This window comes from Archocentrus centrarchus, chromosome 12 (genome assembly GCF_007364275.1).
Source record: "Archocentrus centrarchus isolate MPI-CPG fArcCen1 chromosome 12, fArcCen1, whole genome shotgun sequence".
In the NCBI taxonomy this organism is placed as follows: Eukaryota; Metazoa; Chordata; class Actinopteri; order Cichliformes; family Cichlidae; genus Archocentrus; species Archocentrus centrarchus.
Window position 1 is genome coordinate 15,053,540 of NC_044357.1, and position 26,706 is coordinate 15,080,245.

At 39.8% G+C, this 26,706-nt stretch overlaps 1 protein-coding gene across 8 annotated transcripts in view; it reads right to left on the reverse strand.

Annotated features, from left to right (window-relative positions):
* mapk10 (mitogen-activated protein kinase 10) overlaps window positions 1-26,706 on the reverse strand; it is a 40,745-nt gene that overhangs the window by 4,482 nt on the left and 9,557 nt on the right. For 2 of the 8 annotated variants that reach the window (XM_030743129.1, XM_030743137.1), the window contains exons 2-13: window positions 24,432-24,503; window positions 21,870-22,039; window positions 17,593-17,722; window positions 17,074-17,132; window positions 16,539-16,677; window positions 15,708-15,873; window positions 13,198-13,269; window positions 7,396-7,578; window positions 4,737-4,861; window positions 3,984-4,010; window positions 2,405-2,468; window positions 2,069-2,146 (exon numbers count right to left, since the gene is read on the reverse strand). In XM_030743129.1, coding sequence (XP_030598989.1) covers window positions 2,069-2,146; window positions 2,405-2,468; window positions 3,984-4,010; window positions 4,737-4,861; window positions 7,396-7,578; window positions 13,198-13,269; window positions 15,708-15,873; window positions 16,539-16,677; window positions 17,074-17,132; window positions 17,593-17,722; window positions 21,870-22,039; window positions 24,432-24,503 — 1,285 coding nt within the window. Of the gene's footprint in view, window positions 1-2,038; window positions 2,147-2,404; window positions 2,469-3,983; window positions 4,011-4,736; window positions 4,862-7,395; window positions 7,579-8,541; window positions 8,614-13,197; window positions 13,270-15,707; window positions 15,874-16,538; window positions 16,678-17,073; window positions 17,133-17,592; window positions 17,723-21,869; window positions 22,040-24,405; window positions 24,504-26,706 lie in introns of all 8 variants that reach the window. The other 6 variants (XM_030743136.1, XM_030743134.1, XM_030743130.1 and 3 more) reach the window with 5 other exon arrangements.

The window sequence follows — 26,706 nt, forward strand, 5'->3', positions numbered from 1 at the left end:
AAAGGTAATTAAGCTTTGGGTCCAGAGGGTTCCACAGGAAATATCATTAAATGCTCCAGGGTTTCAGCAATTCATATGAGCATGCTTGTTGTAGTCATTTACATGCCAACAGGCGGGTATTGGATGGTCATGCATTTTATTATAGACCGACACTTTAATGATTTATGTCTTCATACAGTTGTAGGTCAGTTCTTTGTGCGTGTTTTTCTTTGTTTGGAACAAGTGGCAACCTCCAAAGCTGAAAAATAAAGCCAACATCCATCCATAACTCCAGTATTCATGTGGACACACTAATGCTGAGACTTCAAGATGCATGGTCCAAAACCAGCGGGTGATGTGATGGTGGCTATGTCCTTGTTTTATATAGTCTGATTTATTGATTGTCAATTAACAACTGTGCAGAGTTGCCTGCGGGAGTACGCCTCTTTTTTTTTTTTTCTTTCTTTAACCACAAATTAAATTCAGCACTTCTGCTGGAGCGCTGAGTACACGGTCTATTAGCACGCAGTGAACAATTTATACCTTTATGAAGCTGGTTCCTGCTTTGTCAGCCTTTAAAAAAAGACTTAAAAGTGGAAACAGTCCAAATACAGTGATTTGTGCAGAGGGTTTGTACACTGTAGGCAAACTATGAATCTGCTGTTTGTGTCTGTTCCCTGTTGAAGATATTTGCTTAAAGAAAGCAACATTGATAGCTATCATCAGTTCTTGTAGGGTGACTGGAATGTATCAGACATGAACTTTTACCCTAGTTACACTAGTTATGTAAAGATTTATAAAATAGGAGATGACGTCTTACTTCATATTACTAATCTTTAGAGAAGCTACAGCAAATGCAGTAATATGGGCTTATTACTCCCTCCAAAAAGGTCTGAACTATATCACAGTGTCACACCCACACATCTTCTGCACTCAGTGAACCGCGGTTCATTTTTTCATATTCTCAGAGACACAAAAGGCTTGTGTGATGTATAGACTCTTAATAATAAGATAGATAATGCACAGTGTCATACAAATAAATACCACAGTGCTGGACTGATAAATGCTCCATTAAAGATTACAACATTAAAGATGTTATAATCTAAGCACACACACACACACACACACACACACACACAGAGTAGGTCTGACTGTGTGTGATCTCAGGTCTTCTTTTCCTGCTGCAGTGAGACACTGCCGTCTGCAGCTCCTGCACTGCGTCTGATATGCTCAGCATCAGACACTATAGAGCGCCCCATCTGCTTAATTACAAGTAGATGGAAAGAAGAAGAAAAATGGAGGTCATGAATTTGCAAGAGACAGGGCGAGAGAAGCAGAGTGGGGAAAATGAAATGAAACATTTCAGCTTGTAGAGATGCAAAAAGGAGGATCATACGATTTAAATATTTTTTGAACTATAAGTTGTCACTAAATGTGTTTTTGGCCCAGCTAATAGTGGCAGATGGTTTATAAGCTTTCTAACAGAGGTAAACGTCCACACACTTTCTTACAAAAGACACTGAAAGAGAATGCTAAGACAGTTGCCTCCTCTGACCTGAGGCTTCTGTTTCTGTTTCTAATCTCCCAAATCTACCTGCTCCCTGTTTTCATGCAGCATGGCTGTGATTTCAAACCGGCAGTGAAGCATTTTTATTTGGATTACAGTGAAAGTTGGCAGGCCAGGTCAGTGTGCACAAAGTGACTCTATACTGCCATCCTGTGGCACATCATAAGAATAGCAGATTTAGCTCTCTGAGGTGCTTTGGCACATGTAAGACTGATATTTCCTGTGGCAGATCCCACAAAACCCAAACCTTAAGTCACAATATATAATACATATAAACATACAGTCATAAAAGCATTTATCCTGTACTAAGAAGCAATTTTAGCAATCACTGATGATTAGCTGTATTTACAAATCACTAGGCACAAAATGACATCACTGAACTGAACAACATTTAACTTGAGATGCAAGGGACAGAGACATGTGGTCAACAGCACAATGGGTTTTTCTATTTACAAGGGATAACTCCAGTAAGGTTATAGTAAATTCACTTACAGAGCGGTTAGGCTTATGCACTGAGAGTACCTGAAGGTGAAGGTTGTCCCTTCACAACGCCATTCTTCGTTCTCTCCTCAAAGTTCATCACCTCTTTGTAGATTAGTTCTGCAAGGGTGCAAAAAAAAGTAAAGTAAAACACACTAAATGGCAAAAATATGTGTAATCAGTACCAGTATAAGCAGACAATGTTCAAATTACCATTTATTATTTTTTATAAAAGAGACAAGTTTACCTAAATACAAGGCAACAATAAAAAGGTTTGAATATGTCTGAACTCTTAAACAATCCATTACAGCACATATTATATGCAGCTTCTTACCATACTTCCATATCAGTGCTTTGGCTCAGATGAGCAACACTCACCTTTCCATTCATCAATGGAGTGTTCTCTTTCATCCAGCTGCTTGTCATAGATCTGAGGTGGAGGCTAAAGGGAAGAGAGAGCACAACAGCCCAACATTACTCCCAAATGTAATACCTACAGAAAACTGTTCAGAAGATTTGACAAGATTACATTATAATGCACCCAAATTTGCATCATTAAAATGTGCGAATGGAAGGAGAACAAAAAAGTCAGCAGTTTTGCACATAAAGAGCATGCTGGGCCTAAAGGTTTGGCACGTGTGGATTATGAATTAAACTGAAATAAAAATTAAACAGTAATTTATTAGTTCCATAAAATTCATTGTTTGCCATCAACATAAAGTCTCTCAAAATACTGTCAGGTCTTTATAAACAGGACTAAATACCTCACAAGACAGTGAGGTAAAAAAAAAACATCTGGCGCCAGTGCTCTCCCCCCACGGGACTGTCATCTCATCTACTAGGTCACAAATACGCTGACTGGCATCAAGTCAGCCGATCTAACTACTTATTCACAGTGATCCTTCCCCAGACTCAGACATCATAATCCTCTCGTCTTTGTCAGTGCAGGTGACAGGACCACCAGTAAACCTCTCTGGTATAACCCTGAGGGGACTGTTAAAAGTCAGCACTGAGCGGCCACAGCAGGACAAACCAACAGTTCGCAGATATTAATACTGTGGAAGTGAGCAGCTCTCTTCAAAACAAATTCCCTACTTACAGTATGTATAAAAACCTTGCATTCTATTACCTAAAACAGTTGTTTTTTTAATGACCAGGTTCAATGTGACAGTTTCTTCGAGGTCCACTAAAATCAGTGCATGGACTGTATATAAAAGATGGACATAGTCACCATGATGTGACCCACTAGTTGGTGGATATCTGTTTTGAAGTCTGCTGCATGTTGATTTGTAAAGTGAAGAGCAAGGAGTGGAAATGACTAATAAACTAAGGACACTGTGTGCTCATATGGTAGCAACCTGTTTGTCACTAGATTGGCCCATCCTAAAGTACTTGCTTTATTATCTTCTTAACTTTAACTAGGACCTATAATTTACAAAATTAGCATGCTGATGTCTTTAAAAGTCTTTAAACTATTGACAGTAACTATAAGCTCATTAGTACAGCTTTTTACTGAGATTACAGATGAACAGTAGGGTCATTTCCGCACTGGTTTTACTTCTCAGACCCAGAAGCTACATCTATCTTTTATATACAGTCTGTGATTGCTGTGAGCAGGATTTATGACATCACAGCTAGTTTCCAACTGACACCTGCTTCAATGATGCAGGAGTCATCTTCTATTCTGTAGTTCTGAAAAACCAGTTCAAATGTAAAATATTTGCATATCCAAATATTCTGGATGCTTCACTCAGGGGAGAGGTGTATGTGACATTTGAATGGCATTCACCGCTCCTCTCTTTCCGTTATACAGTCCCTTTTCTCTTAATTTTAAATATCTTCAAATATAGCAGGAGCACTGAACCACATGTGTCCAAATGTCGTCTTTCATTTACACTCTTTGGTCGAAGGAGTCCAATTGAAGTACTTTCTTTGATGTAGGGAGTTTGTTATTTACCATGGATATTTGGATGTTATCTCTGGCCTTCATCAGGATGAGGTGACATTAGAGAAGGGGGAAAACAGCAGAAAATGTGTTGAAATGCCATTCACAGCCATGTTATACATCAACAGCAGCAGCAATGTCATCTTTAAAACCATCAGACACTAGATGACGAGACAAGGGCACAGTCATAAAATCTTCTAAAAAAAAAAAAAAAAAAAGGAATTAAAAACTACTATACAACAAGTGTGTAAAATCCTACGGTTAAGCAACAGGATATTTCACAGCAGTACTGACATTCATCAGCTAGTCATGCTCTCATTACTGCTTCCACTTGTATTGCTGTAAGCAGAAGTGATATCTGTAAAGATTTATCGGGTTGCAGATGGCTTTCTCCCAATCTCGCTGTCACCTCATACTAATGAGGTACTGATGAAGACGTTAGATTTCACCAGATCAACCAGAAACGCCGCCGCTCTAACGTTACAAGACCAAACAACCCACGAAATCACAGCATGAAAATTTGCTAGCAAACACTCTGGGTTATTTTACAAAATCTACTGTTAGCTCTGCACTAAAGACTAAAAACATAAGTGAGAAAAAGAAATGCAAATAAGATGTGAACAGAAAGAATAAAAATAACAAACTGTTAAAAATGCAGTTTATTCATGCTGTAAATCACTATCAGCGCATACAAATCAAACACAGGGGGACAGGATTCAGCTTGGGATGGTGATCAATACACAGCTCTGCTGAAGGCCTACTCACCGCCTCCACCTCAGCCGGATCATACCACACGTTGATGTAGGGGTGCTGTAAGGCCTCGTCCACTGACATCCGCTTAGCAGGGTCGATAATCAGCATCTTAGACAGCAAGTCTCTAGCCTGGCTTGCTGTAGTTTAAAAAAATATATAAATAAAAAAAAAAACAACGATATTTAGAGGATTTTATGACACATGAAAATGATGATATGCCAAACAAAGAGCACAAAAAAGGCAGAAACAGAGGAAGAGAGAGGAGAGCGAAAAATGTCAGGGATTAAAGAGAATAATTAAAGGAGCGTGTCACTGGAAACAGAACCTCACAGCAATGCAGTGTGATAACAGCTTCAATTTTCACAAAGAGCTTTTCAAAGAAAGTATTTTGGTTTAATTTTGACCATGAGTTAATACAAATTATATGGGTAAGATCTAAAATATATGCAAGACTGCAGTGTGATTATTAGACCTAAAATGACTAATCTGATAATCAGCTGGTCAATTTAAGTAATCAAGATCCGAGATTCAGTGAATTAGCGTTGTGAAATACCAGGCTGTATAATAAAACTTTCTTGTAATATCGTTAGTAATATTAATATAAAATAATGATGAATAAGACATTTATGTTTGTGGTGACATCTGGAGGATGAGTTCAGTAATCTCACAGGCTGAGAAAAAGAAACAAAGTGTGGTGGTCCAGCAGCAGATGCTTCTATAAGGCATGGGAACAGGGACAACAGTCAGGTATCAGCTGTGTCCTGGCAGTACATTTTCCAGTCTGTTTCTTTTGTGTTCTTTTAAGTGTTCCACACTCTTAATGTTAAGTCCATCTAAACTCTGGAACAGCGTTCTGCTGCCTATCGGGCCGACGGGGGTTTTTTTAGAAAAACAAACTCCTCTTTATAGGGCAGCTTTTCCTTGCGTACACATGCTTTTATGGAAGTATGTCTGTATGGATGAATGCAAAAGCTCAGCTTAACTTGTCTGTGTGTTTGTATGTTGGGATATGTACACCTCTTCAATGTGTGGTTTCACTTTGCAACTGACTTGTAACTGATATTGTAACTTTGTAACTGCCGTTGTTGTTAATAAACGATCCCAAACTTTTCTTTAAATTCATGTTTTTTCTTCTTTTTAGAGCAGAGAAATCAAAAAGGGCTTCATGGAATTGTGTTTTAAATATTTCATCTGCAGACTGATTGAAATCTTAAATATTATGAGATAATTCTTTAATTCAGCCAGCTTGGTCAAAGTTAAACTGCCTGCTGCCACTCGAAATCTAGTTCAGTATATAAAATGCAGTAAATTTGCCATCTATAAGCGAAAATTCAATAAGCATTACCATTTACTACTTGGACAGACTCTCTATCCTCAGGCCATTTTGAACTGAACTGAAATTTAAACCCTAAAACCACACAACACCCCCCTCTCCTACACACTTGACCTTCACTATAAATAAAGCTGCAGCAGCAGAGAACTGAAGGAGCTGAAGCAAATACAGACAGATGAGTTGTGTGCACCCTTTGAGCATCAACACAGCATCAGAAAGATGATAACCCTGTAAAATAGCTCCGCTGTGTCTCTCATTTCACCTTTCCTTATTCCTTATTTGCCTCTCTTTCATTCCCTATATCCTACAGTGCTGTGAGTCCAAAGGACGTCTCTCTCTCTCTGGTGTCTGACTCAATTCTTATCTGTCACAGAACAAAACCTACAAAACAGAAGCGCTGCAACTTGGTCTCACACCCTCTCTCTCTGTCTGTCTTTTTGGGTGTTTTCCTTTCACAGCGTCAATCCAGGAGGGAGCAGCCCGAATATAAAAGCGACTCATTAGAATTTCACCATTCGAGAGCTTTGATGTAGGAACAGGGTAGCAAAAAATAAGTATATTTTGTCATCGCTCACTGGAAATGTTTTTGACTTCTTCAATCCTCAGGTGAGATAGAAAAAAGAAACAATATCTTAGTTTACGCCCTGCATGAGAAGTAGATTGAATTTGGCTCACAAAGTATAGGATTCACATACTGCAGTTTACTGAGGCTCAGAGGAGGCCCAAAGACAAGATGTAAGAACAGAGCCCTGAGAGAAAGAGAGTTTTCACAGGACTCCGTGCAGTCTTGTGAAAAACCAATGATTCAGTAGCTTTTATAATGACTTTTAGCAGCAATAATTTGAAGTAATCATTTTTTGTAGGACGTAATCAGTCTCTCGTATTGTTGTGGAGGAATTTTGCCCCACTCTTCTTTGCAACGTTGCTTCAGTTCATTGAGGTTTGCAGCTTTATTTAGGTCCTGCCACAGCATTTCAATCAGGTTTTTTTTTAGCTATTCTTTTGTAGATTTGATGACATGCTTGGGATCATTGTCCTGTTGCCTATCAAAGTGGTAAGTGCTATGATGTGGCCCTGTCTATTTAATAGACAGACATCATATTTGTGTTTTGATTTATGACAAGCTTTATATGTATATTAGTCTTGTTTCCCATTTGAAGGATACCTGGCTACAGCCTCTGGTTCAGTGGTTGTTAATTAGCCAAAATGTCAGCATCAAAAGAAATGTTATAAATCAGAGTGACATAAGACAATCAAATGTTATTGGAATCTAATGAAATGATTCAAATGCAACAGCCGAAGTTCACAGGTTCCCTGTGTGTAATTGCAGGTTCTCACCTTTGAGTTTGTTGTGCTCAGAGTCAGCAGGGAAAAGGCAGTCAGGGAAGAGTTTGGGAAAGGTGAGGCCTGCGTACTTTGGCCGGTTCTCGACATAGTTCCTCACTGTGGGTTGAAGCTTCTTCATGAATTCTGGTGAGGGCGTGCCCAGCTGCTCGATCACCTTGTTCCACTGATCAATGTCTGGTGTGGAAGGCCAAGATTAAGGGAAACACACACGGAATTTGGAATATCCTGTTACCCTACACGCCTCAGCGTCCACTCAGTTACCACTCTCATGCAACACTGACTTCATTTCCCATTTTAAAAATGCTTTTAGCTTTTGACTTCCTGATAAAAGTTGGTGTTACAAAACCACTGAAAAAGTGCTGTGACCAAGATAAATAATTTCTAATCTCAAATGAGCTGTGTCCCACTCAACCCCAAAAGAAGCATCCATTAGGAAATAAATCAGTGAGCACCCCATCTACTCACAAAATGGTGGAAAACACAAAAAAATTCTACAAAAACAGATTTTTTTTCTTTTATTCTTTTTTTCCCTTGTCTCCAGCCATTAAGTGTTTCTAAAAATGAAAAATAAAAAGCAGGAACTGGGTTATAGAAGCACGATGAAAAACCTCTTGATGAAAACATGGCTGACATGATTAACAAGACACGTGCACACTGTAAATGTAGATGACTGTGTGTCCCGTGTACTTGCATCAGCTTCCCTTTCACCTCTCAACAAATATTTCCTTTCTTAGCCCTCGACACACTTCAAATCTTCCCCTCCTAACGTTCTCACACCGAGTGCCAGTGAAGGCGGAGAGCTGCCAGAGGCCACTATAGATCCCTATTACTTCATTTTGCTGGAACGTCTCACACTTCCACCTCCATTTTGTCTCTATTGCACACTGGCCATGATCCACCCAGTGCCCAGTGAGGTGTTTTTTTTGTTTGTTTTTTTTTAATTCACTAAGACTCTTATCCATGGTTCTTTAGCAAGCAGTTGGATTCAGTCTGACACCTTGAGGTGTTTTTTTTTTTTTTTTTTTTCCACGTCTGTGCCAAAACGCCTGATGCTCGATACACTTGGAGCCATTCACAACTGCCCTCGACAAAACGCTGTCTTCAGGTTTCTATTTCTAACAGAGGGAGGAAGGATACGGTCAGTCCCAGGGAACAGCACTGTCCCTCTTATCAACTCTCCAAAGATGCAGCCCACTGACCACATGTCCACTGGGGTCACACAACACATGAACACACAAACACATGCATACAGGCACACACACACACACACACACACACACACACACACACACACACACACACACACACACACACACACACACACACAAACATTTGCTAGGGGAAATATGTGACTCTTTAGCTGCCAGATGTTCACCAGCTATCTGCTAACTGTATCTGTCCTTAGGGCAGGTAGCTTACAATGAGTCATCATAGCTTTTCTTTTTTTTGTGGAAAACAACCCCCTGCAACCAGTTAAAACAATGCACTGGGGCTAAACAACTCAGCAGTGTTTGAAAGATACTATTAAGCTCTGCAAAGCCAAAGGGAGGGTGTAGACTTGAGTAACAATTCTCTATCAGGAGCCACCTCAATCACTCTGTCACTTTAGAATTTGATCCATTAAATATAAGGAAATGTAGAACACATTTTCCAAGTTCTACTCCTGTAATTGCTCGGGTTATTATTATATTATGTCTTCTTATTTGGTAGAAATGTACTGAGTATTTCTTTAAATGAAAATTCTGTTTGGATTTCAAATGTCAAAGTGTTCACATTTCCAAAAGAAAAGAAGAGGAAAATAGAGAAATGAAGTCTTTTGTGAGATACTCAAAGCCACATTCATATCCTTTTGATTATTCTATAATTAAGAGCATCCAACTACACATCGGGCTCCAATTTATATTCTCAAGTCAGAGAGAATTTCTAACAGAATGGCTGCGAAATCACCAGTTACTTAACAAAAAACAAAAGAACAGATATCACATTAAACTGTATATTACATTAAACTTACTTTACAGCAGAAATACATTCTTGGTTCGTATTTGGTTTAACTTGTTAATGAACTGCTTTAGTACATAACACAAAAAAAATGCTGTTTATTATGTGTGACAACAAAGTTAGCACATAATGCTTGAATACCCTGGAGTAATTTGGGCTACAGAAAGTGTTCAAGCTTCATGTTCCATTGTATATAATAACATATACACCAATATACACTGTATAGACAAAAGTATTGGGCCATCTACACATTACACCTACAGGAGAATTTCTGGCATCCCTTTCTAAAGCCATAGGCATTATTATGGAGTCGGGTCATCCTTTGGAGCTATAACAGCTTCCGCTCTTGTTGGAAGGGCTTCTATAAGATTTTGGAAAGTGTCTGTGGGAATTTTCTGCCCATTCATCCAGAAGAGCATTTGTGTGGTCACACAGTGATGTTGGACAAAAGGGCCTGACTCACAATCTCTGTTGTAGTTCATCCCTCCACCACCAAACTCTATAGTTGGCTCAGTGCAGTCAGGCAGGTAATGTTCTCCTGGCTTTCACCAAACCCAGACTTGTCCTTCAGATTGCCAGATAGGGAAGCATGAGTCACCACACCACAGAACAAGTTTTCATTGCTCCAGAGTCCAGCGGTAGTGTGGTTTACACCACTTGATCCAACACTTGACATTGTGCTCGATGATGTAGGGCGTGCATGAAGCCGCTTTGCCACGGTAGCCCATGCTATGAAGCGCCCAGCACACAGTTTGTGTGCTGATGTTAATGCCAGAGGAGGTCTGGAGCACTGAACTATGCACATCAGCATTTGGCAACCTCGCTCTGTAACTTTACATGGTCTGCCACTTCAGGGAGAAGTTGCTGTGGTTTCTGATCACTTCTACTTTGCAATAATTTCACTTACAGCTGATTGTGGAATATCTAGGAGGGAAGAAATTTTACAAACTAACTTGTTGCAGTGGTGGCATCCTGCTACAGCACCACCTCAGTGAGTTCTTTCAAATAGCACAAATGTTTGTAAAGACAGACTGCATGGCTAGGTGTTTCATTTTATATACCTGTGGCAATTAGACTAAAAACAACTGAATTCAAAGAGTAAGAGGTGCGGCCCAATACCTGTGTCCATATAGGGTATCCCTAATAGGTCAACATCAGTCAATATGTCAGCCAAATGATGTATTAGTCAGATTTTCATCAGTTTTGGTGAGATGTGCTTTAAAACAAAAGTCAGCCAGATTTAAAAAAAAAAACAATGCAGAAGGACAAAGGAGATAATGGTATTTATGTATGATTACTGGGGAGAAAAAATACCCACATAAGAGCTCTGCACAGAATTAGTGCACATAATGTTAAAATCATTCCATCTTCCCTACAGAGAATATATTTTACAGCTTATTGACCACAGCAAACTCCACCCTTGGTTCCTCCAACAACTAGAGTATAACTTATTAAACACACTGCTAAACTCATCCATCACAGAACAACCAGTAACCCTGTGGCCCACTGGGCTTTTACCTGTAGAGGCTTGCCTACTCTGTATCATCATTTGACAGACACCCTGGGACGTGTAGAGTTTAGCCAGGTCAATATTTCTAGGTTGAAAAATCAATGAAGTACATTAAGATTAGCAACAACAGGGTACCAGTCCAGAACTGATCTATAAGCAGAAGATTAACAAAAGTATGCGTGACTCTACTTTATTGATCTTTTAAAAAAAAAAGTATGGAGTATAAAATGAAATGAATTTTTAGGTCATTGCGAGAGCCGAGACAGAGGAGAAAGATATTGCTTGACTCATTGCAGGGCTTCTCTAGTTTTCCAGAACATTAATCTTTCACGGACACAGAGCTCAGGGCTGTAGACAGAAGAGTATTACCTTTACCATTGCCATGTGGGGCTGTGATCAATCTCAGTTCACTCTCAAACACTACGGTGGGCGCAAGGAAAGAGAGCACAGAATAGTGGTTAAAACTCAGTATATAGTACTACTGTATGGTATCTGTGCTGTTGTTTCTTTCTGGCCATTATAAATTCATTAATTATCTGAATATTGATATGTCTTGTAGTGAGGGGAAAAGGACAGGATTTTTTTCAGGTTCCAAAACAGCAAAGAGCAAATCATCTACAAGAAGCTGCCCACAGTTTGCAAAACCTGGGAGCTTGATGTTTCAAATTTGAAGGGGTAGGCACTGGATCTGCATGCAAACTGCAAAGAAATACCTGCAGGAGTTCTCTGGACCAAGCTCCTTAGTACAGTGTGCCTTAAGAATTGTGTCTGTCTGTCAATAACCTAAACTACTTTTATACATGCATTAAAGCCCATGACTGAGACATATTAAAATGTAATGTCCAATTCAGTGGTGTCAGACATTAGATGGTTTTTACCTCCCAGCTCCCTAAATTAAATCTGACAATTATCTGATGCATTCACAACAAACAATGGGGCATCATGTGTCCCTCCTCCCGTACACTCTGTTCTTGCAGCACCCCCCCAAACAATAAAGTATTTATAAAATGTGTGAAAATGGCTCAGACTTCACTGCAATTTGTTCCTCCTGAATTTGGATAAATCTTCTGAGGAAGGTCAGAAATATTTCCTTACATTTTCAAAAGAGACTCTATAATAGCCAGGCACTGGGTTTTTGTTGTTGTTTATTTCTCAAACAGGAGTAAATTGTGTCTTTGTTAGAATCTATTTTCAGCTGGGGATGAGGCACACGACTTACAGCAGCAGGATGTTGCATGTAGGTATGTTCATCATAATAAAGAAGTAATTTGCCATAAAGGGTAACGATGTGTGTGTGTTTGGACAGCAATGGAGCTCTTCATTGTTGTGTTCAGTCTTTAAATGGGATGACTGATTTGACCGAAGTAAAATATACCTCAAAATTCATCTGTAAACATGCAGTAAAAGGATTTGCATCACCTTAGCTGAAAGTTTCCCCAACATAGCACTTTTTCATCATCCTGATCACATGCTAACATACTAATAGACTACACTTTTAACCTTTGAACTTTCCACACACTGCCAAATGAGTTCAACTAGACTGCTATTTACAGATGCTCAAAGAGAATACTGAATATGATTCACTCATTACTGAATATTTAATTAGTAGGTCTGAGTCATACATGCAGACACTTTCAGATGGTGGGGTGTTCTTCACACGTGCACACAACTCCTCAGCTCCCGCATGGAGACTATTTCTACAAATCCACCCTACTGAAAGAAGTCCTCTCAGGGATCCTATCACACCCCCCATCACTGCAAGAGAAAACACCAGGTAGCACTCTACAAACACTCCAAACAGCACACACTTAAATATTCAAAAGTAAGAAAAAATTTCCTTTTGCCAGAGCATAAAAAACTAAAAAGGGCATTTCATGATGTTACTAGGTTATGTGAAAAGCGTTAAAAGAAGATAAAGTTGGAGCTGGTATAAATATGTGTTACAAGCCAGCCAGATGTGAGTGTGGTTTAGTTCACCTCAGTAACATACAGCAAACATCAGGCTCAGTATCTGCTTGACCAAAATACCCTTTGGAAATTTATATTTCTAATATTTTTTACCCGTATGCACGTCGGCAGCTTCTTATTCATTAGCTGATATAACATTTCCAAATACTCCCAGGGGCTCTCAGAGAGCACTACAATCAGTTAAAACCAAACAGATGGATGCTTATACTTTAAATAAAAAACATTTTCAGCGATGACTGTGACTGACTTTTATCAGCAAAACTGCAACATGTAAACAGTTACCATCAGAGAATTTATCTGTGTGTTAACAAGGATACAGTCCCGGCCAGGAAAAAGGATTTTGTGGCGCACCATTTCTCCCATAATGCACCCCACCGACCAAATATCCACTGCACGCATAGAGGTGAGGATGAGACATAGAGGGAGTAAAACAAAAGAGGGGAAAGCAAAGGTTAGTGTAGTCCACAGAGAGATTCCAGTCAGGCATTAGTGATCAGATGCTAACTTGTTTTAATTGAGGGAGGAATAATTAGTGAGAGGCATGTTTCAAGAGTCAAATTAGAATGAAATATAGAGATAGAGCAGAAAAACAGTAAAGCAGTGCCTTTGAAGGACTAACTAGTGGCAGGAAATTCAAAGCCCTGGAGCTTACAGGCGTTCCTTCTTGAGACTAATGAGTCATAGTGAGGCTGGCACTCAGTCACGTGTTCTGGGGGCTTTTAATCAGTGACTCATAACGCCAACACTTTAAATCACTCGACCAGAATTGTTGATAAGGTTTCAAAGTTAACGATATGACACTTTAATTCTGAATCATCATCAAACGATGTGCATCTGTAAATCTGAGCAATTTTATTGTCCTGATGATTTAAAAACACATGCAGCCATTGCAGGTGTTGTATGTAATTTGCTTTTCTTTTTTTTTTTTTCCACTCCAGTTAGATGTTGGTTCACTGCCACTGCAAGAATATAAATGAGTGCACTTCTACAAAAAGAAAAGTACCAACAAACTACGCAGTGTAATTTTTGATACAACCATAACCATAACCATAATAAAAACAGAATGCAATGATTTGCAATTCTTATCCATTTTTTAAAATTTACAATAAAATACAGAAAACATATCAAATGTTTAAACTGTGAGAATGTACCAGTTGAAGAAAAATGGTACAGCCTGTAGACGTCAGGGAACTGAGGAGAGCAGCTGCGGTTCCCTGCTGTTTCCACTTGCCCTGGTTACCTGTTGTGTGTATTTAAGCCCTCAGTTTTTCTCTGTTCTTTGTTGCGTCATCGTCTGCACAGATTTCCAGGTGTACAAGATATCAATTCCACAGGGACTATTGCGCCTCCATACCATCAGAGATGCAGGCCTTTGTCTCATCACTACTGCCTGCTCCTCAATTTTATTTACACCTTAGACATTGAGGGCCTTGGGGGTGCGGTCTGGATGAGTGTTGTTGATCAGTGCTCATGTGACATCAGTCCCTCCAATTTTACACAGTCATAATTTTCACACAGTCATAAACATTCTTTCAACTACACACACCCACATGCACCCAGCATGTCACCCCAAACACATCGAGTGGGGTGGGCAGGTCTTAGGACACCCCTGGTTCCTGCACCCTGCCTGGGGTGGGGGCTGGCTAGTGGTTTGGGACTGGGTCGGCTGCTTCCCTGGGTTGCCGCTGGCTCTGTGTTGGTACTCGGCCGCCCACACATTGAGTGGGGTTTGATGAGGAAAGGCATGTCCATGTATGGTCTGTGTGTACGTGACGGTGTGACTGGCCTACATGTGTCTTTGTGTGTATGAGTATGTGGTCTGTGTGCATTGGCATGTGCGTGTATGTGTACAGCTGGGCCTGGGTGGCTGTGGCTTACTGAGCCTTGGACCCTGTGGGACATGGTTGTGGAGGGTGGGAGTTACCCCCTCCCTACCGCTCCCCACTGATCACTGCCTCCTCTGGGGCGGGGGGGGGGGGGGGGGGGGGGGCTCTGCTGGGGGGACCAACCTATGGAGGCGTGGGCTGCTCCACCTTGTGTCAGTCCATTTTAAATATACTTTGGCCCAAAGAAGATGGCGGCATTTCTCGATCATGTTCACATATAGCTTCTTCTTTGCATGACAGACCCTTACCCTGCATTTGTGAATGAACTGTGTTCACAGACGGTGATTTCTGGAACGATTCCCGAGCCCTTGCAGTGATTTCCATTACAGGCTCTTGCGCACAGAGATTTCTCCAGATTCTCTAAATCTTTGGATGATATTAAGTGCTGCAGATGATGAGATATTTAAACTCGTCACAATTTTACACTAAGAAACATTATTATGAAATTATTCCACAATTTGTAGACACAGTTTTTAATAGACTGGTGAACCTCTGCTCAGCTTCTGAGAAACTCTCTAAGATGCTCTTTTTATACCCAATCAGTTACTGACCTGTTGCCAACCTAATTAGTTGCGCAATGTTCCTCCAGCTGTGTCTTCTTAATACAACTTGCTTTTCCATCCTTTTGATGACCCTGACTTTTTTGAGACATGGATATGCAAAATAAGCTAATATTTTTTTCTTAAAATGGTGCATTTTCTCAGTTGAAACATTTGGTATGTTTTTGTGTTCTATTATAAATAAAATATGGGTTTGTAAGATTTGCAAATCATTGCATTCTGTTTTTAAATTTTGCACAGTATCCCAGTTTCTTTGGAATTGCTGCTGTACAACAATAAAAATATGGACAATATGGAACGCAAAAACAACAAAAAAGAACATTAATTGAAAAGAACTGAATTTACATATTGCATACATATCTAGTTATTGGATAATCTCACCATTCTCTTTGTATCCCATTCCTAGGATGACCTCTGGGGCTCTGTAGTATCGAGTCACCACATACGGGGTCATCATGAAACTGGTGCCTGCAGTCCTGGCCAGACCAAAGTCCAGGATTTTCAGGGTGCAGTCTGATTTCACCACAATATTGCTTGGTTTGAGATCCTGGTAAAAGAAAACATTGTATCTTTATGAATTTATGATTATTTATATATTATTTATATTTATATTGTGAGAAACTCAGAAAATCCTTTGTACAATACTTTTTTTTTTAATTTAAAGCAATAATACAACCACGTAACAAGGGAAATGAAACAAGGGGGATGAACTAGACTGGTGCTGTCTGATGGTAACAAAATCCACCTTCCAGCAACTCCAAAATTCTGTCAACACATATTTTCTTTGTTTCATCCTCACACAACTTGAAGTGTTAGAACAACAGTTTTTCATTTTACAGGAAAGTAATTCTGAACTGTGGCAATATCTGAGCTAAATTACGTTGACATAGGGTGGGTGCTCCTTTCAGCTGACCTGTCAAAGTGATCGCCATCACAGAGAAAGTGTAACAAATGCTGTCTAGCTCAGATTTCATTTGCCTTCATACAGGTGGCATGCAAAACCTGGAGAGTCTGATGTGCAATGAAAATGGCCCCACACCCTGTGAACATTGGCCACGCTGCTCACAGGGATTACGCCCCGGTCACTGTAGCGTTTCCTCACGATGGTACAAAATGTGTGCAATTAATTGATATTGCTTCAGATTTAAAAGTACACAACGCAAACCAATTTCAACAGTTAAACAAGAAGACTGAGCTGGCTTGCTCTCCTACCCTGTGAATAATGCCAGCCGAGTGCAGATGTTTGATGCCGCATAGCATCTGGTAGAGCAGGTAGGACATTCTCTCGTGGTCAAGCTCCATCTGAATCACCTGGCACAAGTTGGCATCCATCAGCTCCATCACTAGGTACCTAAAAACAAGTTTAATTCATGCATGAATGGTTGACACAGCTGTGAGATGTATGGTTCGAGAGTTACTGCTACCACTTGTGCCTGAAAAACTGAAAGTTTCCACGTAGGCGCATAGCTCCCTCTCTGGCACTGCTTACAGGGAGCTTGCTCTAAATGTGAATTCACTCTCATTTATCATTCAGTATTAGAACAGGACACCTCCAGCTACCTCAGATTACACCTACAGTACTTTCACTGACTCCAATAGTTGTGTTCTCACAAATGATTGAGATGGAAAGGAGTAATAAGCACCTAATGCAATATGAATGCACTCCCTTTATTTCCTCTGGCATATTAAATGAAAACAAATGTTAACTGTTTCCTTTTCTTGTTAATTTTTTCATGAAAATACTTACACATCCTGGAATTCCTCTAATGATTTCTGTGGTGTGAAGACATTTAATAAACTGATAATCTGAAAGAGAAAAGAGCATGTACAGGGTCAACAAAGAGCAGTTAAAAACACAAAAAAAGAAATAAAACCCGGGGACTGTGGACACAAGTTGGTAATGACCCTGGTGAAGGACACTGCTGCATGAGAGACAGAGCGAACCAGAGAGGAGAAATGGAACAAAAGAGTGTGGATAAATGTGGAGAACAGGAAAAAGAGACAGAAGAGCACAAACTGCGGCACTGGTGATTACATCCATGCCTCGAAGCACTCTCTGTTTCACTCTCCTGCCAGTTCAGTACATTTCTGGAGGCATGGAATTTAGCACGGTCATAACGTTGCAGCGACTTGTCTTTTGTAACAAAGGGATTTAACAGGAATCAGAAATAGCCACAGACTGGGGTGCAGTTTTAAACTGCATTTCATTCTGACGAGGGACATATTTTCCTTCTGTCCTTTGTTACCTCTCAGTCGAATCACTTACATTTTTGTGATTGACGCATTTCATGAGCACCAACTCCCGGTATGCCCTCTTGGCATGGGTCTGGTTCTGGAAGGGTCTGCTCAGCTTCTTGATGGCTACATTTCTGTCCAGGACAGCGTCGTAGCCCGCACTGTAGAAAGCAAACCACAGACATAAGTATTCCTCTTGTATGACACTGTGATAATCCATGGTTAATGTCAACAGTCACTAAAACAAAAGGATAAAATCGATGACAGCTTTAATTCATTTTTCTCTATAGCAATAACATAAACCAGAATTTATTATTAATACATGAAGATTATATGGCTTAATTATAAATTAATTAGCTGGCTTTAGTTTATAAATGACTGTCTATTATGTTTTAATAAACTTTTAAAAAGCAATTTTAAAAAGCAATACACTAAATTAAAAAAATAAATAAATAAATATGCCATTAAATCCATCAGAAAGAGTATTAAAAATAAATGGATACATATTTTTTATTTTAATATGTTTATTCTCACTTCTCTTTTCTTTAAATGTACTTATCATTGTATTTATGTCTGTATTTTTTCTCACAGTTATGGTAAAAAGAGAGCATGGCCTTTACAGTTTTCAGCTTTTACATATCAGGATATCATAAAAAATTATGTTATGTGTTGTAGCTCATCTGAGGTTGTATCTACCTAATTTTAAGATCTGCTAAGGACCGTATTGTTTTTATTATGTCCTGATACGCTGGGCCATAAACTGGCAGAGGGCGTACTTTCTTTTTACTATAACTGTATTGCTTCTGTCTACTATTTAGTTCAATAATCTCATCTATGCTGCTCAAATTAAAAGAACACTTTTCAATCAGAGTATAGCATCAAGTCAGCTAAATCTCTGGGATTGATCTGATCAGTTAAATAGCAGAGGGGGTTGTTAATCAGTTTCAGCTGCTTTGGTGTTAATGAAATTAACAACAGGTGCACTAGAGGGGCAACAATGAGACAACCCCAAAAACAGGAATGGTTTTACAGGTGGAGGACACTAACATTTTTTCTCTCATCTTTTCTGACTGTTTTTTCACTAGTTTTGTATTTGACTAGGGTCAGTGTCACTGCTGGTAGCATGAGGTCATACCTGGGCCCTACAGAGGTTGCACAAGTAGCCCAATTCCTCCAGGATGCACATTGCCATTGCCAGAAGGTTTGCTGTGTCTCCCAGCACAGTCTCAAGTGCATGAAGGAGATGCCAGGAGACAGGAAGTTACTCTAGGAAAGAGTAACTGCCTGTCTCAGGGCTGTAGAAGGTCCTTAACCCATTAGCAGGACCGGTATCTGCTCTTTTATGCAAGGAGGAACAGGATGAGCACTGCCAGAGCCCTACAAAATAACTTCCAGCAGGTCACTGGTGTGAATGTCTCTGATCAAACAATTAAAAACAGACTTCATGAGGGTGGTCTGAGAGCTCGACGTCCTCTAGTGGGCCCTGTACTCACTGCCCAGCACTGTGGAGCCTGAATGGCATTTGCCATAGAATACCAGAATTCGCAGGTCCACCACTGACACCTGTGCTTTTCACAGATGAACACCAGTTCACCCTGAGCACATGTGATGGACGTGAAAGGGTCTGGAGAAGACGTGGAGAACATTACGCTGCCTGAATATCATTCAGTTTGGTGGTGGGTCAGTGCTGGTCTGGGAAGCATTTCCATGGAGGGATGCACAGACCTCAGCAGGCTAGACAACAACACCCTGACTGCCATGGGTATCGGGATGAAATCCTTGGACCCACTGTCAGACCCTATGCTGGTTCAGTGGGTCCTGGGTTTCTCCATCTGCTCAACAATGCCCAGCCTCATGTGGGGAGAGTATGCAGGCAGTTCCTGGATGATGAATAAATTGATACCACTGACCAGCCTGACCTAAATCCAATAGATTTTAGCTGTTTGTGGCAGTTTATGTTGGCCTTCAGTGAACACCAACACAGAAAAAGCAGCTACAAAAATGTCATATCACATTCTCAGCTCAACCTCAGAATGTGCCTTTTCTGACAAGATGCTATAAAATTGAGTATCAAGGCATCTGGCTGCATATGGCTGGGTGGGATTTGCTGTGGTTTGCCACGACTCTGTGGAGACTCCAGGCCAGAGATGATGTGTGGCCATGGAAACAGTGGAGCCTTCATAAAAGCATTGAACCAGTAGGGATTTGGAGTCAGTCATCACTTTTGTAGCTGAGTGAAAGATGATGTCATGACCAGCTAAACTACTTAAAGCCTTCATCCCTCCTAAGATGCTTGTGAAAGCTCATTCTGACCAAGTCAGAGGGGCAGAGATGTGCGCAGATTGGGATTTTTGTAGGCGACAACATTGGCAGAGTGAGTCTTAACTGCAGCAAAGATGAGCAAGAACAAGTTTTACCTCATTAGCATGTTCTCGGGCTTTACTGGGACAAGACTCTACTGATTGCATAAGAGAAGCAGAATGTGGACTTAGTCACTGCTGATTTTGGCAGACAGACTTCTGAATCTCTGTCTGCTTGTATGCATATTATTTGCTTGCAGTGAAAGCCCAGGTATGTTGTAACTGTGTTAGCATTTAACCATCTGTGCAAAATTAAGACAGATGTTTATGTAAATATGATTACGTCACCCAGATGGGGATTGCGCAGAAGTTAAGGCACAACAAGTTGTTTTATCTTTATATATCACAGTAAATTAGTATGTTTTTATGTATTTGTGAACTATGATACTTTAATAGTATATCCAATTTGATCTCTATGATCAGAAGGATATTTATATGATTCTGTGTGGTTTTATGTGGTTTGTTTGCGGTAATACTATCACCATATGACACCAGATGACAGCTGCGGGCACAGCCAAGCAGCACACAGCAGAGCAAGTTCAATTAGATTTGCACTCCCTGCCATCCATCTCTACAATATCCTTAAAATGGGCACAGTCCCAGCATTAGCAGTTACAGCCTGCCCAAGCTCTTTTGCAAATGCACAAAATTACTTTGGAGCGGAAGGAGAGTGGAACTGAGGACATGGGAAGAAAAGGGAGGACAATGAGAGAGGTCAAGTGGAGGGCAGGAGTGTTGTGAGTCTGTGAATCTTCAAACACTATATAAAATATACTGAAATAAAACACGCTAACTTGAGTCATCTCAGGGAGAGTTTGTGGCATGAATATATCACCTCAGGGACACAAAATTAACATAAATATAAGTTATAGATCTGTCTGGGTGTTTCACAAAGACTGTAAGACGCATTCCTTTAAGTGGAGACTTGGCAGTCTTTTCACTGCATTCTGACAGGACAGGCGTGAGTTGACTTGCAATGAATATAAGCTCCCTCTGCAATCTGGATTAAGGATTCACTTAATGCCCACCCTGTAAGGCTCTTACGGCCCATACGTCCATATTCAAAATAAACGATGTGTCAACAACTCACTGGAGCGCACCAGAAAGGATATGAGACCACGCCCTTCACATCTGAGACGGAGTTATGACAAAAATGCTCATCTTGATTTTTAATTAATGTGATGTTACCATCTACATTTGCCAGGTTTTCCAGTAATTGTTAGTCTCCTCAGAAACACAACTACAATTGAGACTATTATCACTTGGTATTATTAACAAATTAACTGTCTTTTTTGTCTTTTTTTGAAATTTATTTAAAGTATCACTAGTTCACATTTATTGTCTAGTTTACTCTAAATGTGGCTTGAAATGAGCAATTAAGACCACAAACCCATCAGGAAAGTGTTTACTGAGGTCACAGATCAAGTGAGAAGTAGGGCTGTTTTCCCACAGACTTCTGCACAAATGGACCTTTTTTACAACCAACTAATGAAGAATCCCCCCTGCTGGTTGTTAGAATTGGGTTGAAGGCACCTTGTTCTATGTTCCCTGAAGTTTGCTACTATTTGCTACTATATCCTTGCTCCTGGCCTGTTTTAGTTTTGGATTTTGTACTTTTGTGAATTTTCAGTATTAAAGCTGTTTTGTTTTGTTTTTTAAGTTAATTCCTGTTTCCCGTGTCCTGTGTTTGGGTCCACAGCTATCATATGACACACCAAAACTTTCAGAAGAATAGAAAATATGACTTCTATATTGTCAAAATAGCAGGATTATTCACAAAAATCTACTGTATTCACTCCAATCCTAAAAACAAAAAGCAGCAGTTCAGTTAAAAGAACAGCTAGCAGCTAAATGAAATAATTGTCAATTAAACATTACATCAAAGCCCGTCGAACAGCTTGCATTATATAAAATAGGACACAAGAAAAATGCATTGTTAAGCACTTACCAGACAATTCCCTGAGCTCCAGAGCCAATGGGCTTTAAATTCTGGTAACGTTTTAAAACTGTGAAGGTAGAGTCTCCCACTTCCACACTGTAGAACTGGTTGTCCACTTTGCTTTTGCTCATGTTGTAATGCTTGGCAATATATGACACATCCACTTGTTTTCCAAAACCCTGCAATGTGCAAACATAAAATGTATATGTAACACATCAACAATGTACATTTGTTGTTATTAGGTTATTCGTTTTAAAACTGATATCATTATTACACTGCTCAAAAAAATAAAGGAATACTTTGAAAATACATGATATCACAATGGGGAAGAAGATCATGCTGGATATCTACACTGAAATAAACTGGGTCATGTGTTAGGAACCTTTTGATGGAAATGAAAATTATCAACCAATTTCATTGCAGTAAATCAAAATGGTCCTTAATAGTTTGTATGACCCCCCACATGCTTCTATGCATGCCTGACAATGTCAAGACATGCTTCTAATGAGATGATGGATGGTGTCCTGGGGGATATCCTCTCAGATCTGGACCGGGGCATCACTGAGCTCCTGGACAGTCTGAGGTGGCAGCATCAGATGCACTGAAATATAACATCCCAGAGGTGTGCTATTGGATTTAGGTCAAGCGAACATGGGAGCCAGTCGATGGTATCAATTCCTTCATCATCCAGGAACTGCCTGCATACTCTCCCTACATGAGGCCAGACACTGTTGTGCACAAGGAGGAACCAAGGATCCACTGAACCAGCGTAGGGTCTGACAGTGGGTCCAAGGGTTTCCTAATAGCAGTCAGATGCCGTTGCCTAGCCTGTTGGGGTCTGTACTTCCCTCCATGGATATGCCTACCTAGACCACCACCAAACCGGTCAAGCCAAACGATGTTACATGTAGCATAATGTTCTCCATGGTTTCTCCAGACTTTTTCATGTCACATGTGCTCAACGTAAACCTGCTCTTATCTGTGAAAAGCACAGGCCTCTAGTGGTGGACCTGCAAATTCTGGCATTCTATGGCAAATGCCAATCAGGCTCCACAGTGCTGGGCAGTGAGCACAGGTCCTACTAGAGGATGTCAGGTCCTGAGGCCACACTCATGAAGTCTGTTTCTGATTGTTTGGTCAGACACATTCACACCAGTGGTCTGCTGGAGGTCATTTTGTAGGGCTCTGATAGGGTTCATCCTGTTCCTCCTTGCACAAAGGGGCAGATGTCAGAAAAGATGAGGAAGGAAAAAAATGTCAGCGGCCTCCAGCTGTAAAACCATTCCTGTTTTGGGGGTTGTCTCATTGTTGCCCATCTAGTGCACCTGTTGTTAATTTCATTAACACCAAAGCAGCTGAAACTGATTAACAACCCCCTCTGCTACAACTGACCAGATCGATATCCCAGAGGTTTAATTGACTCAATGCTCTACTCTGATTAAAAGTATTCCTTTAGTTTTTTGAGCAGTATATATATGTGTAATAATCATAATTAGATAATATATTTATCTAAGAAGAGTATCACAATTAATAAACATTCACTATGTATTTAGCTGCTGAAAAAAACAACAAAAAAGCTCACGCTAAAGGCTTTTTGGTAAAAAAGGAAAAGCAACATAAACATGACAGGATTTACAGTACAGCCAGGTTTACAGCCAAACTGATTGCAGAAATGTAACCTCTGTCATAGCCATCTAATGACAGTAGGTTTTGTCTTTACTTGATGAAAGGCATTATTCATTTACTGCATTTCACCCAGCAATCCAGTTGTAATTACTTGGGCAGGGCAGGCAACCAAATGGTGCCACAACAAAACATATCAGGTAATTACAGACTTGGTAATTATAACACAGTTCACAAACCAAACAAAGCTACTGTGTATGTACCGTTATGTTTGAACCATAATGGGAGATTAATAAATGTGTTTTAAGGCACTGAAGGTTGAAGTCCTCCAAACCTATGATCAGATTATTTCTATACATTTCTGTACCTTTAGCAGCAATTAAACACTCAGAAGCATATGTGCACTGCAAACATCCCAATCACTCTGAGCTACAGCTGAATTGCCTGTGGCTTTGCCTTGTAACAAGCAATGCAGCACTCGTCTTTTTATCTTATGGAATCACAGCCCCAGCTGAGTTTTGCATTTACACTGTGGGAACTCAAAGAAAGACAGCAATTAGGCTTCATTAATGACTACACTTTACTGCTTTCCTTTTGGTATAGACTTCAGTCAATGATAAACAGTGGAGGTGTTGAACTAAGGTAGAAAATCAGGTTTATCTGAATTGTTTTGATATAAATAAGGAATTATCAACACAACGCTGATAGTGGTTCATCTTCTGATAAAGGTTCCTAGAGGACTTTTACCCCAGAGCTCTTAATCAAACTATTTAGCACACATTTTGTTGTTATTCTTAATTTACTGGAAATTAAGTTTTGTTTCTGAACACACAGCTACTTAAAAGCTATCTCATTTTGTATACATAGAAGCAAAAACACACAGAGCAAGAAGAGAGGAAATGGAAGTGAATGAATACTGTACCTTTTTTACCTGTAAGGAACACACACCTGACAAAAGGCTATCTTTACATCCAGGACTGGTTGGCTGCAGTTGTATAAGAAATGTCTGCTCATAAATACCTGAAAGACACAAACAGAGGAAGCAGAGAGTGAGCACATGATGTGGGTAGCTGCAATTTGTCACATACACAACGGCAAAATAAAGATTTATTATTGTTTTTCTGAGAAACAACACTCACACCTGTCCTGGCGTGGGGACTCAATCCCACCAGGAAAAATTTGCTTGTGTCCTCTCTACTCTGTCCCCATCATTCTCAATAAAAATGAGAAAAACAACAATTCATCACTTCCCAGTCCTCGATAAATATGAACTGACCGATTATTGATTCTTCATCAGAGTACAATTCAGTGTGGTTGCAGTGATCAATACGTGTTGAAAATAAGACATGAAGAGGTGGTCCCATTACGAAGTGAAAGACAAGGAGATGATATTTGCTGATGACTTCCTACAGAGCTGAAAGCAAGTTTCCCTTTTTAGATGTATTAAAACTGATTTTGTAAAAATGTAAACATTAAAGTTATAAAGTTATATTTTGGATGCAATCTTCTCAATAAGGTCTCCCCAATTTCAGGAGCTTCTGGAACCACTTTTGGCAGCAGTAACTTGAAATAATCATTTTTTCTGTGTGACAGTCTTTCACATCGTTGTGGAGGAATTTTGGCCCACTCTTCTTTTCAACACTACTTCACTGAGGTTTACACACATTCGTTTATGGACAGCTCAGCTGAGGTCTGGACTTTGGGCCTTGATTCTTTTCTTTTTCAGCTATTCTGTTTTAATTTGCTGCTCTACTTGGGATCTTCGTCCTGATGAATGCCCCATTTTGGGCCAAGCTTTAGGTGTCAGACAGGTGGCCTCACATTTGACTCTAAAATACTTTCCCTGGGTCCTGTGATGGCAAAACAAGATTAGATTAAGATTAAGATTAAGATTAAGATAGTGTTTATTTGTCACATGCACAGTTATACACAGTACAATGCACAGTGAAATGTATTTTGTACCTGCAACCATATATACACACACATATAAATAAGAAGAATAAAAATAAAAAAAAGTAATTCACACTATACACTATACTCTATATACTATACACTATACACACTTTTATAAACAAGCCCAAATCATCACCCCTCCACCACTGCCCCTGTTATGAGGTATTTGTGCTGATATGCTGTGTCCGGGTTTTGCCAAATGCAGTGCTGTGCATTATTTCCAAACATCTCCACTTTGGCCTCATCTGACCGAAGGACATTGTTCCAAAAGTCTTGTGGATTGCTCAGATGCAACTTAGCAAACCTAAGCTGTGCATCCATGTTTTTTTTAAAAAGGGAAGAGGTTTTCTCCTGACAACCCTTCAAAACAAGCCATACAGTCGTCCTCTAATTGTACTGTCATGAACATTAAAATTTAACGTGTTAACTGAGGTCTGTAGAGTCTCTTTTTATAGAGGTGCTCACACTTGCCGATGATCAATTGATCAAGTCCATTTGATTAGCAGCACTTTAGCTGCTACTTATTCTCTTAATTCCTACAGAAGCAGAAAGGGTATACTTAGTTTTTCACAGGACTGTGTACTGTGGGAAAAAATGGAAGTGGTGGGCATGATTGACAAAAGTAAATAAAGGTTTACTACTAAGTCCAAGTCTTTCTTGCATATGATATGCTTTCAAATGTTTGACAGTAGTCCTGTATTTTCTGCAGCTGAGGTAAATAAAGGTGGTCATATTTACTATACAGACATTATAATGGTAATCGTTCTTCAATTTCCCCAAAAAACATCCTTTTGGATGTGTGTAGGCAGTACATTTGTTCTCAGTACACGGTGATGTGTCATAGAAATCAAATATATATGACATATAAGTTTTGCAACTACACAGATTTGCAATTTTTCAATCTTGATGCCACAAATGTCAATAAAAAAGTGATGTCAACAGCCAAAATAACATTTCATCTGTTATCCTATTGACACTGTATGTACTTATCCATCCTCCCATTTTAACACTAGGCCACTAAACTTATTAACCTTTTCAACTTACAGGAACATGAAGCATGAGTTTGGAAACTAAGAGGATTATACATGTGGGTTCCCAGGAATATATTTGATTCTGCTATCACAGGTGAAATAAGCTTTTCAAAAGCCCGTAATATCAAAGATTGCATTTGCATAAAAGCAGTGTAGTGAATTTAGGTAAAGCTTGGAGGCTTTCACTATGAAACAGCAGCTAATGGGTAAATTTGGTTTAACTGGAGATTTGGCAATTT